This window comes from Tachypleus tridentatus, chromosome 8 (genome assembly GCF_004210375.1).
Source record: "Tachypleus tridentatus isolate NWPU-2018 chromosome 8, ASM421037v1, whole genome shotgun sequence".
NCBI lineage: Eukaryota > Metazoa > Arthropoda > Merostomata > Xiphosura > Limulidae > Tachypleus > Tachypleus tridentatus.
In genome coordinates, this window is record NC_134832.1 from 38617640 (window position 1) to 38630824 (window position 13185).

General features: G+C 30.7%; 1 protein-coding gene across 3 annotated transcripts in view; it reads right to left on the minus strand.

Annotated features, from left to right (window-relative positions):
* The window catches only part of LOC143222206 (small subunit processome component 20 homolog), a 187109-nt gene that overhangs the window by 101567 nt on the left and 72357 nt on the right, over positions 1-13185 (minus strand). For all 3 annotated transcript variants that reach the window (XR_013012094.1, XM_076448333.1, XM_076448334.1), the window contains 4 exons: positions 9266-9419; positions 7403-7640; positions 4324-4791; positions 3149-3239 (listed from right to left, as the gene is read on the minus strand). Coding sequence is in view for 2 of the 3 variants with exons in the window: in XM_076448333.1 (XP_076304448.1) it covers positions 3149-3239; positions 4324-4791; positions 7403-7640; positions 9266-9419 (951 nt within the window). In the remaining variant the exon portion in view is untranslated. The remainder of the gene's footprint in view (positions 1-3148; positions 3240-4323; positions 4792-7402; positions 7641-9265; positions 9420-13185) is intronic.

Genomic DNA, 13185 nt, shown 5'->3' on the forward strand with positions numbered 1-13185 from the left:
AGTTGAAATGTACTGTTGCCTAATGCTTTTCTATTGGTTGATTAAAATGATTTTTACTAATATTTATTCTATGAATACACCACCAATTCATTTCATGAATGATTTTAATTTTGACTGGCTCACAAAGAAATTTACCAATGTTTGATTGCCTAAACTACACTTTTCTACCTCCTTAATGGTTGATCTCGATTTCTCAAAATTTACTTATTTCAGTTAACTATGAAATGTGAGGTTAGGGTATATTATTGGATAGGGGTGGTAGTACTTGCTCTATCATTTTTTACAGGCTACACACACAAGTTCAAAATATAATTTGTGACACAGAAACCTAATACAGTAAAACCTGTCTAAGCCCAAAACTGAATAGTGTAGAAACCTGTACACGCCGGAAATATCAAAATTTTGCAGCATTATCTTAAGATTTCTCTTATAAAAGGCCCTCTATATGGCAGAACCTGCACAACATGAACAGAAAACTACCTTTCACCTACCTCATCTATCAACAAGTAGGTTTAGAACCTGAGTAAGGTAGAAAATATGTTTTGATTAAATATTAATTTCTTAATTAATAATTTCTTTAAATATTAACAAATTCTTGTTCAATTAACAAGTTCCTTAAATATTAACAAGTTCCTATTTAATTAATAATTTGTTTAAATATTAATAAATTCTCAGACATTTTGTTACAGTAAGTATTGGGTAAATATAATGTTATTTTTTCAGCCATCATTATTTTTGCAGTTAAATTAGATTCATGATTTGTAGAAATATATTCATCTTTTCTGTGTAAAATTCTACTCTTTAAATAATTCTCACAAAAAAATAAATTCCTATTTTCCCTAATTATAAAATTTAGGGAAAATTTATCATGGATAATAGTTAAAAGTAAAAATCTGTGCAGTTTCAAAAATTTAAGGAATAATCAACTTCCTGTGGAATGGAAAGCGAATAATAAAGCGTGGATAACAAGTGCTATATTCAAGGAATTTTTGAACAAACTAAAGAAAAGAATGGAACAGGAAAATAGGAATATTCTACATTTCCTAGATAATGCAATTTGTTACCCATAAGATCAACTTTCAAATGTTCATTTAGTCTTTCTACCTCCATGTACAACATTATTTCCACAGCCACTAAATATTAGAATTAATCATACAGTGTATAAAAATGAAATACAGAAAACTGATGCTTCAGCATATTATTGCAGTCATGGACGACTGTAAGAGAGCATCTGAAATGACCATGAAAATTGATGTGTTAGATACAATTGCATTTTAAAGTCTTTCAATCAAATTCATAATAAAGTGCTTTCAAAACTGTGGATTTATTCTTGATAATGGCAAATAATGTGGAGAAGTTATTTGTTATGACTGTTCTAGTGAAATCCAAACTTTGATTGAGAAGATTGATGCAGATGATTCTGTGAATGTGGAAAGTTTTGTGAACGTTGACAAAAATGTTTTAATAAACCACTGAAATCAATTTAAAAATCTATAATTGAATCACAAGATGGTAACAGTGTGAGAGATTCAGAAGATGAACAAAATGAAAAAGATAGTGAGGAAATAGAAATTCCAACTTCATTGTAAGTGTTAGGTCATATTAACACTATCAAATTGTATGTAAAAATGAAGGGAGAAAATAAACATCATGAAAAGGTCGTAGAATTGGCATTCTCTTTTAACTGCATGAGAAAGCCCATTAACAAAATGAAATTTGAATGTCTATGTTTGTTTTTATTCTAATAAATATAGCATGAATAGTATAACTTTAATAACAAATGTCTTACTTCCCTAGAGTCAAGCAAGTATAATGTTCCACTCAAATATTATATATAATTAAGGAAATGAATGTTCACTATTCCTAAGCCAGAAACCCTGCTTAAGCTAGAAATTTTAATCTGTCCCATGCAATTCCTCCTTAGACAGGTTTTACTGTACATTCTTCGAGTTGCTACACCCTTTGCTGTGCAATTACAGTTTTGACTTTTCATAGTTGATTAGAACAGCTTGATTCAATAAAACTGACAAATACATTATAATCTCTAACAATGGTGGTGTGTGTGGACTAACTATGTGAAAATATCACAAATTTCTTTTCACCAAAGGTAAAATTGAAAATATAACCTGGAACTCAAAAGCCTAATATTTTCTTTGTACAATACTGAATAATATATATACTGGAATGCCATAATATCATTCTTTTACCTAAAGTAACTATTGTTGCTAAAAGGCAAATTACAAAAAAGAATTAACTCTATAAATGATTAACATGTATTAACTTATATGTGTGTTTGTCTACACACACACACACACATGTACATTATTTTTCATCTCTTACTGGTATCTTTTATTTTATTCATTATTAGCTGGAGTTCTCATCCTCTGGGCAGAAGTTATGTAAATTCATGATTAGTCAAAGGTTATTTTAGGACATGTAAAGTTGCTTCCCTTACGAAAATGTACAAAAACAGCCACAAGTTTGCATTTATCTCCACATAAACCCAAGAAATCATGCTAGGTTTGGTGAAGATCCAAAGACAGAGGGTAAAATAATGGTAAAAAATGCAAAAATTCCTATAAAAACTGCAAAACTGAAAATTTGCATGTGTGTATATATATATATACACACACACACACACACACATATATATATATCCCCATGGATCCAATAAACCTTCATGCCCATAAAAACCACAAAATTTGTTTGTATACCCCAATTGGCCCAATATACCTCCATACCAAATTTGGTGAAATTCCATTTACAGGAGGTTAAATAGTGGGAAAAAAATGAAAAAAAAAACAGCCACAAAAACAAACAACTCTGAAAATCTGTATGTATCCCTGCATGGACCTAATAAACCTCCATACCAATTTGGGTGAAGATCCACCCACACCCTGCAAAGTATTTACTTGGACAGGTAACAGACAGTATTATGGAATTTATATAGATTATGAAGATTAAAGATTATTTAACTTTGTCAGCAATAATATACAAATTTAAACAGCCAATCTTTTTGAAACATTATTGAAATCAAGACTTGAAATCTCTATACGAAGAGTACTTTGGTGATAGATCTTTGTATTCTCATTTCAAGTTTTATTTAATGAAATTATTGATAAATAAACTAAATCAAACAGAAAATTACCTCAAGATACAACTGATGCAACTCTTCACTTCTAGAGATGGCTTGAGGATTCCGAAATTTTCCAAAAACTCCCAGATGAGCACATAGTAACCTGAAAAATAAAAAATAAGTTTAAAGTTTTATAATCAAAATCTATAAAATATAAGAATATTATTTCAAAATAGCTACAAAGGTTAACACACTTGCCACAGGCAGATCAAAGTGGACATGTCACAACTATTTAAGAGGATTACATTCAAATTTTAAACTACTTTATTGTCATTACATATGAATAAACTGGACAACAAAATAGTAAATAAATTTTAATATTACATATATTTAAGTTTTTAATTCTATATGAATTTTTTTTTTAATCCTTTAACCTACCCTAACATGAGAATTGTGACTATTGTTCTTCTGGGCCTTCTCTAATTTAACATTCTTCCAAGAAGTACAGAATTGCATGTAAATTACTGATTATAAAATAGATATTTCTCAGACAAAGGCCTAATTTTTATAGCCTTCAATCTTATTTGTCTATAAAGCCATAAACTAGTAAATCAGACTCATTTTCCACACCCACCCCATGTTACATACTATCTTTCATAAACTGCTAAAAACTTTCCAATGTTTTAAACTGTGTTACTTTTAACCAACAGAAAGCCAAAGTTTTAATCTATCAAATAGCATATTATATTACATTATGTTTTGTACAGAGTATTGTTTATTTCGTTGTTCAATTTTAATTTTATTCTCATTGGAATCACAGTACTGATATAGCTGAATCTTTAAAGGTTCTTCTTACATAGTTAGAAAGCCAAAAAAAGTTATGATAGCTATATGACATTGTTTCCTTTCTTTGTGTTATATTACGTATTCTTATGTAAAGTACTTAATTAAATAAATTTTTTTTAGTGTAGTACAACCATTGGTATTAAAAAGTATGCTTCAGTTTCCTCAATATTTCACAGCACAAAGAAAAAAGGCTTAAGTAAGTATTATATTTCTTGCTTTTTCATGTGTTTTTCATTTATTACTATAAAAGTACTTAAGATGTAAAACTTAAAAACTGATTAGATTAGAAAAGATATGATAGTGAAAAAAAACTTTCTTCACAAGGTATGCTTGTGCATCATGTAATTCAATTTGGTAACATGAGGCACATGTTCATCAAATGAAATTATAATTAATCTCACTTAGTAATATTTCTTCTTTGTTTTCCTTCTTTGATGACATTGTAATCATTATTACTAAATTCCTCTTGACTGTTTGTATCACCAAAATCTTTTATGTCAGATAAACTGTAAGCCATTTTACTTGTTGAATTTAGCATGTCATTTGCTGTTTCCTCATCAGAATCATTTCCCATTTCCTTCTGTTGCTTTTCATATTCTTTCACACATTCTTCCTCTTCCAGATTGAAAGCAGGTTCTGTATCAATTTCTACACCTCTTTCATCATCAACCTCTATTATTCTAACTTTGTTTTTGACCATCTTTTTTCTTTCGTCACTTCTTGCTCTTCTTCCACAAGTTTTTTTATGAATAACTGTTTTCTTTTGTTTTTTTCTCTGTTGTTTGGAACATGATATGGTGTTTTCTATTTCTTTCTGACTGATGTCTTGGGTTTTCACCAAACTGGTGTCATAGTTAGGAAATTCCTCCCTATTAAATTTATCCAAAACATTTAGTATTACAAACTACTAAAATCACTATCAGCAAAGTTTTAACATAGTAAGAAAACACACATTACTAAAGGTTTGACTAATAATTTCAAACACAAAATAAAGGCCACAAAAGCTAATCACAAACAATATCAAATAGTAAAAAAATAAATTCCCCATCTGAAGTCATATATACTCTTCAAAACAAGAAATGCAAAAGGAATATTTTTTTTATTTTAAAGAGAAATATATGTAATAACATTACAAGCTCAGAGTATGTGATGTTACACGTGTTAAGGCACTGATTGTCAGACCAAAATGACAATAAAAGTTGTGCACGTTGAAAACGGAGGAAAACATCAGATTTTTCCCCAAAACGCATGCATGTCCAATAAATTTGTTTGAGAGATCTGCATGTTCTGCAAGTGTAACATGTGTAAAATTCCTATAAAAGTGACGGGTTCTCGGTTTCCATAGCTCAGTGTTAAGCCACCGACACGCAATACAGTTACACCAAGACTGACTGAAGCACAATGCAACAACGCCATTGGTCGTTTGGAAGCAGGCGAATCTCGATCAGATGTTGCCAGAGCTGTGAATGTCCACCCAAGCACCATCACAAGGCTATGGAATCGTCACCAACAACGTGGATCAACTCGTGACCGTCCACGATCTGGCAGACCTCGTGTGACCACGCCAGCACAAGATCGCAACATCTGATTACGTCACCTTCGGGATAGGACCACCACTGCGACGTCTACTGCCTCAACCATACTAGGGCTGTGTAGGATTTCCGATCAGACCGTATGCAAGCAACTGTCTACGAAATGTGGGAATCCGACCTCCACGTCCAGTCATAGGTGTCATCCTCACCCAGCAACAATGTCAAGCACAGCTGCAGTGGACTCGGGCACATCGGGTATGGCCTCATCGACAATGGAGGCATGTTTGGTTCAGCGATGAATCATGTTTTATGCTTTGTAAGCAGGATGGAAGGACCCGTGTTTACTGTCGCCGAGGTGAACGTTTTGCAAAAACTGTGTGCAGGATGTTGACAGATATGGTGGTGGCAGCATCATGATGTGGGCTGCCATCGCCTACAATGCCAGAACAGACCTTTTGCACATTCGAGGGAATGTTACGGCTCAACGATACGTCGACGAGATTCTTAGGCCCCATGTGCAACCCATCATGGTGAATGTCAACGACGTTTTTCAACATGACAACACCCGTCCTCACACAGCCTGACTCACCACTGTCTTCTTGAGACACCACAACATCAACGTTCTTCCCTGGCCCTCCAGATCACCAGATTTAAACCCCATCGAACATCTTTGGGATGAGTTGGACCGACGTCTGCGATGGCGGTAACCTCAACCGCAGACTCTACCTCAGCTTGCAGCAGCTTTGCAGGCTGAGTGGACAGCCATTCCACAGGATGTGATTCATCATCTCATCGCTTCCATGGGCAGGAGATGCCAAGCAGTTATTGATGCCCACGGGGGGCATACTCGTTACTGACGTTGAGTGACGTTAAACTTCACCTAGTGAGCGTGGACTTTGCCTTTGCAGACTTTGGATGTTCAGCAGTGAATGTACAAAGTTTCACACATGTCATACAGAACTACCCGGAATAAACTTGTTAACAATTTGTCTCATATTTTGTCTTTAGGTTTCTTTTTCTGAAGAGTATATTATATTTGAAAAACAAATACACATATATATTTTTCTGCTACTAAAAACAAACTTCTTATTCATATTTATCACAAGAGATTAACTAAAAAAAATTTATAATGCTTAATATAAATAGAACTCAGCTTTGGCCAAAATATCTTGAAGTAAAAAACAAAATGGAAAAAAAAAAATCATATAGAGCTATTCTAATCAAAAATATTATTTTTTTGTCTATTTTTGCATTTAATGAGTATGAAACCACTCTTTCAATGTCCTCAATACATTTATTTTCCCAAGAAATAAGATACTATCTTGTCTTAACATTCACACACACAAAATTATTAACACATTTGCTTTACACGTCAGCAATATCTATTACCATTAAGACAAGCTACAATAAAAATGGCAAATTTGAAATAAATTTCAATCATTCAGAACTTTATTACATCTCAAGGGTCACCTTTAAATATTCATAACTGAAAACCATTTTTCGTGTTTAAACTTGCTGTCACCCTTGCATGGTTCAGAATTATTATATGTCAGTACCATGTGTTTTATTTTTCTTATAGCAAAGCTACATCGGGCTATCTGCTGAGCTCAACCAAAAGGAATCGAGGCCCTGATTTTACTGTCTGCCTCCATAATTTTACTCTATGATAAATCCATAGACTTATCACTGTACTAGCAGAGGGCTGTTAGTACTGACTAACAACAAAAGTTTCTGTCAAACTACTCTAAAGATACAGAGTCAAATAAAATTTTCTAATTTTGTTGGACATATTTGATGGACAGTATGAATAATAACTTCTCTATTAAAACTAGTATAAATATAAAGCTTAACAATTTTCATTTTTAATAATAATATGAATAATGATTCTTTTAAATGCTATTTACTAGTTTTAACATTTATAAGAATATAAGGCCAATTGGAAATATACCTTACGAAGTATAAAAAGAGTGAGACTAATTCTTTGTTCCTGGGTTCTGCAGAATCAGGAAACATTTTAATGGCCTGCCATAAAAGAAGCCGATAGTTGCTGAAGTCTGGATATTCTTGAGGCAAGCATAGAATGCACATATTCTTATGAAACAGCTTTCCCATACTGTGTGAAGAATCATTACGTGACTTCCAAGCTTCATTAAACTTGAATGAATCATGAATGGCTGATGAGGTACCTGGAAATGATGCACAAAAAATTTAAACTTTATAGTAAAGAATATTTTTATCATGATACTATTCAATTTGTTTAAAATAGAAGAAGTGTATTTAATCTGTTTATCATTAGACATAACAAAAAGAAAAAGTATATATAAATGTAGATACTATCTTATTCAAAATTTGATGAGCTTCAAAAGTGACTACATATTAATAGATATAAATTTTTACTGAAATACTGTGAATCAATTTTGTGATAAAGCAATTGATTTTTACCCACAACAAGAGTTTTATTTGTAGTGAACTCTTAAAGATTTCTTAAAGAGTAATAACACACTGAACCAGTTCTCTGTTCAAGTGGATTTATTACCAGTAACCTTAAGTTGGCATTGTTTTAACAAGCAAAGTCAAATCATTTTAACAAATTAAAAATTACAAACAAAGAAGATTTGAACTATTTTACACAGAAGTATCTCAATACAACTTTTGCCACCTAGTTGACACTAGTTTAAGCAGTTCATAAATGAGCACTGTTCTATATAAAATGTTTACAACTTGATAAACAACTTCTTTAAAGCATTATTCAGAAATAAAAAAAAAATCAGCAACCAATTATCTATAAATATAAAATATCTTTTAAGTTTAGTAAGTCAGCCAAGAGTAGTAGTCTGAGAATAGTACACTGGCCAGAATTCCAAACCCTTGACTTAAAACTGACACTTAAAGAGGATAATTAAAAATGATGATACATTTAATGTTAAATACACAACGCAAATTAATGCATTTCTTTTTTGTTTTTAGCTTTTTATCTGTTTTTCTTAAATTTATTTTCATATATTTTTTTAATATTAACTATTTTAAAATATAGTCATATTTAGTATACCTATATTACAATTTTGGTTCCCAGTGTTGTAAGCACAATATACACAATTCTGATTATCACACTGCTTCAGTTTTTTAAATTGACATCAACAACCTGCCTTAGATAAAGATATGTCTGAAATATTTAAAACCAAAACCAAAATATATAGGTAGTAACTTCATCTAGTGTTTTCCTTATCCTTAGGAACAACATCCAAGTTATTATCACACATGAAAACAAAAAATAACTAACAAGTCACTGGAGAATTATACTATACTAGTAATAAATGTATTTAAACAAATTTATGCATAAGAATTAATTTCTGTAAAATTGTACAGTTCAGTACAAATTAAAGTACTAAAATAATTCAAAATGGATAATAACATTTTTTACAAAACATGTCCTACTACAATAACTGATAAAAAAAAGAACAGTTTTCATATATTTAAGATTCTACTAAATTGTAAACTTGAATATGTGAGTGCAATATATCTACCAAAAACATTGTAATTTTTTATGACAAGAAACCAATTTAAAATAAAAATGTATCTTATTATGAGTATTACCCATACCAACCATTCTGAGATACAACATTGCAATTTATTCATTAAATGCATACCTTACCTATTGTCAGAAAAATAAATGACATGCTAACTTTTCATAAATTCTGTGGTTATTACAAGTTATTTAGTCTCTAGCTATTGGACATCTGGGGTATTTTCAAGTACCTAGTTTGAGGTTTTCAAGATAGCTAAAACACATAAAATGTATTCCAACATTCACCTTGATTATCTGTTGCTTTCTGTAGTTGAGCAGAATATACTTCCCAAAATGATTTTCCAAGGCCATAAGCATGGGACTCTAGAAGCTTTTGTATTGGTTGCCAGAGCAACTGAAAATTGTTGTACAAGCTTCCAAGCAAAAAGCAAACAGGTACCTAGAAAAATCAAAATATTTCTTGAATCATTTAGATATTTGTAGCTGTAACAGAAAAGGCAGACTGAAAGTAAACAATTAGAGTACCTTGAATCAGCATTTTCAAATTGGCAAGTAATGTGAAATAAAATAGAAGTATATATAACTGGGAGTTTACACCCAAACACTAAGTATTCTACATACAATATTTTTTTTTATATTCACCTTTTAAACAAAACATAACATACAATTTTCGGACAGCAAGGGAACTGTTTGTTCATATAGGTTGTCCCATCTATTACACTAAACACTAAAAAACAAACACTCAAAGTCAGTCCCTAGCATTCAAACATTTATCAATGTTTTCCTTAAATTAAATGCATCTACCACACCTGAAGGCAATCCATTCCAAAGGCTAACCACTGTGTTAGAAAAATAAAGCTGTCTTATCTCAAGATAATTTCTACCATACCAAAATGTGTTTCCTAGTGTTATCAGTTTCACCATTTATTGTGCAAAAAAGAAGGTGAATCAATACTGTTACTTCCAACCTTAAATACCTTAATCAGATATCTTGTAACTTTTGATTTCAACAGAAAATAATTTTCGATGTCTTAACCTATAGTTTTATGACAATCTTTCCATTCCATATTACCCTAATAGCCCTTTCTAAACTCTTTATAACAATTCAATGTCCTTTTAAGGTATGAAGCCCAAAGCTGAATACAGTACTCCATATATAGCTTAACCAATAATATTATAACTTCTTCAGACTTGTATTCAATATTTCTGTACATACAATTTAAAATCTCATTGGTCCAACCACAAGCAATAGCACACTTCTTGGACTGCTTAAGAGACTGATCAATTATTAAGCCAAGGTCATTTTCTTCTATAACACTGCTAAGGTTATTCCAATCAAACTTACATTCATAATTCAAATTATGATACACAACATGTATTACCTTTTTAATGAATATACTATTTTAATATCAATGTTTGTTTCAGTTAAATATAAGTTTAGAAATGTATGTAACTTAAATGTGTATTGTGAAACTTCTGCCTGTTCTCTAAATTAGTAGAAGATTCTCAAGTGTAAGAATCAACAATATACATTTTACAAAAGCACCATCAAGTATTGTCAGGCTAACTGAAATTTTTAGAACCTTGCTTGAAGTTTAGAAATTCACGTGCAAAAAGACAGTTTATATTGTTGATTTGCAACATTTGGTATACTATAAAACTTGGAAGGTATAACTAGGATAAATGCTTATTAACCAGGAAACTACAGATATTTAACAAAAAATGTTTGAAGATTTTGAACATTATAAACTGTTTAACTTCAGCTAATTATAGCTATAAAACAATAGATAACTCCAGCATTGAAAAACTTGTGTGATCAAAGAGCTAGCTACCTACCTATTAAGTGAATTGTATCAATATCAACTTGAAATTAAGTTGCTCATCATGAACCATCAATAAAATATTCAGGTCCAGACCAAATAGAAGACTCAATATTGGTTGCAGATTTGTAAAATTTTTGTGAATAAATGATTATTTGTATATTAAAAAATATTTCTATTAAGAAAGAAAACTGTATTTCAATCCTACTGGCAAAAATTATAAATTTAGCATCTTGACATTTAATTAACTTCTAAAGTTAAATTACAATTTAACTCAGTTTCAGGCTATTTGAAATCGAAATACATATCAATAAATTGGAGGCTCGTATGAGGTAAATGACAATGTGTAGTACCTTGCATTCTGTATAATTAAAAGCCATCAGCCATTCATCTAACTTACCAAATAATTCAAATAATTTTGTAAAGCATTCTCTTCCTCCTCACAACCAGCAATACCAAAAACTTTGATATCATAAAAATTTAAGTAATTTATTGACCATTCCTTCATCAATTTCAATGACACAAGTCAAAACAACCAAAAGTCCTCTCACTGAGCTCTGATATACCACATTTGTTTCATTACTCCAGACTAACTAAACTCCATTTACAACAGCTCTTTTCCTTCTTCCATCTAGCTAGTTTGATATCCAATAAGCCAAACTACCTAATACACATACAGATACAACTTTTTAACAGGTATTTTATCTGGCACACTGTCAGATTTGTTTTCTGAAAATTCAGATATGCCAAATCCACATACATACTTTCATTTAAATAAGACTGTCAAAAGATTAACGAACCAGGATTTTCCCCTAATGAAACCTTGATCGCTATATCTAAGAAAATTTTAAACTTTGTCAAATTATTTTGTAAAACATTTTTATCAGTCTTTCACAAATTGTTTTCCACCACTGATGTAAGACTAATAGGCCTATAATTACTTGGACAATCTTTATCACCTTCCTTAGCCCTTTTTATCTGCATTTCATCTTAGCAGCATGTTCACTGTTTAACATTTTTTATTCACTGTGGTAAATAAGTGCTCTATTTTATTTCTATATATTGTAACTACAAAACCATCTATTGTAGTAGATAAGTGCTCTATTTTTGTAATCATATTTTATTCAGTATATTTCAAGCCAGCAACTGATAGCAGCATTTAGAAACAACATAAGAAGGATCCAGGCCTGTATTGATGCCAACGGGAGTCACTTTCAACATTGTTTATAATTGTCATTCATATTAACCTCCTGTATTCTATATTGAAACATGTCTGTTAATAAATATACAAGTGCACAGTGACTTTTCAAACACCCTGTATATATTTTAACTACAAAACCATCTATTGTCCCTTTTATCCCACCCTTCACTCATTACATATTTCCTTCTATACATTAGATTCATGAACCTTTTGTTTTGCAATGGTCAAGAACATGCTGGTTCAACCTTGATTTAACATAATGACAAATAAATTAATGTTTTTCTCTTATTTTATTTTATTGATTTTAATATCAATCACAGAAAGTGTCATTTGATTAAAAGAAAACCAAGATATTATCATTGTTGTCCATATTCTGTTTTGTGAATTATTACATTAAACAAATTATCAACAGCTAAATACTATAACTTGGATAACTTTATCAGCTCTCATAAAGTGATTTAAACCAATAAAGAAAATATTTTTAATATAACAATCTTTATGTTTTTCATTGCTTGTAAAAGTATAAATGTTGATGAAAACAAAATTCTTGAAATGGTGTCATCAGATGGAAGATATTATCAATATTTAACTAAGGTAGATTATATTTAGGAAAATGCTAGGCATATAATTTTATACTATTTAAAAAGTAACAATCATACTCAAATTAACTGCAGGTGTTTACTCACGTGTAATGGTAAAATGTGTCTTAATTTGATCCATTTTACCATAAAACAAAACATAAATATTACTGTCAAATGAGGTATCACTTTTGTACCCTCTTAACAACATTTAAGAAACACCAAAATTAAGAGAAAAAAAATGTTAAATGTCTTCTTAAATACATTTTAGGGTGTCAACAGGAGAGAAAAAATGCCTTTAACTATATGGAAGCATGTTACTGAGTGCAACCAAAACTGCCTTTAAGCATAAGTACCCAAGCTAGTTCAAACTGCACTTCATGAGCTTTTACAGAATTGCATTCAAAATATAATTGAACAACTTTATTATAACAATGTTTGTCAATAAACTTGAAATCAAAATGTAGTTTATAATTCAATTTTGATATATGATTTAATTTATTAATTGTAAAGGGAAGCTATTAAATAAATTCTCAATCTTCACTCTGTGTTATCACATAATTATGTTATACTGAGCCAAAGTAGTTCTAGATATTTTTAAATTTT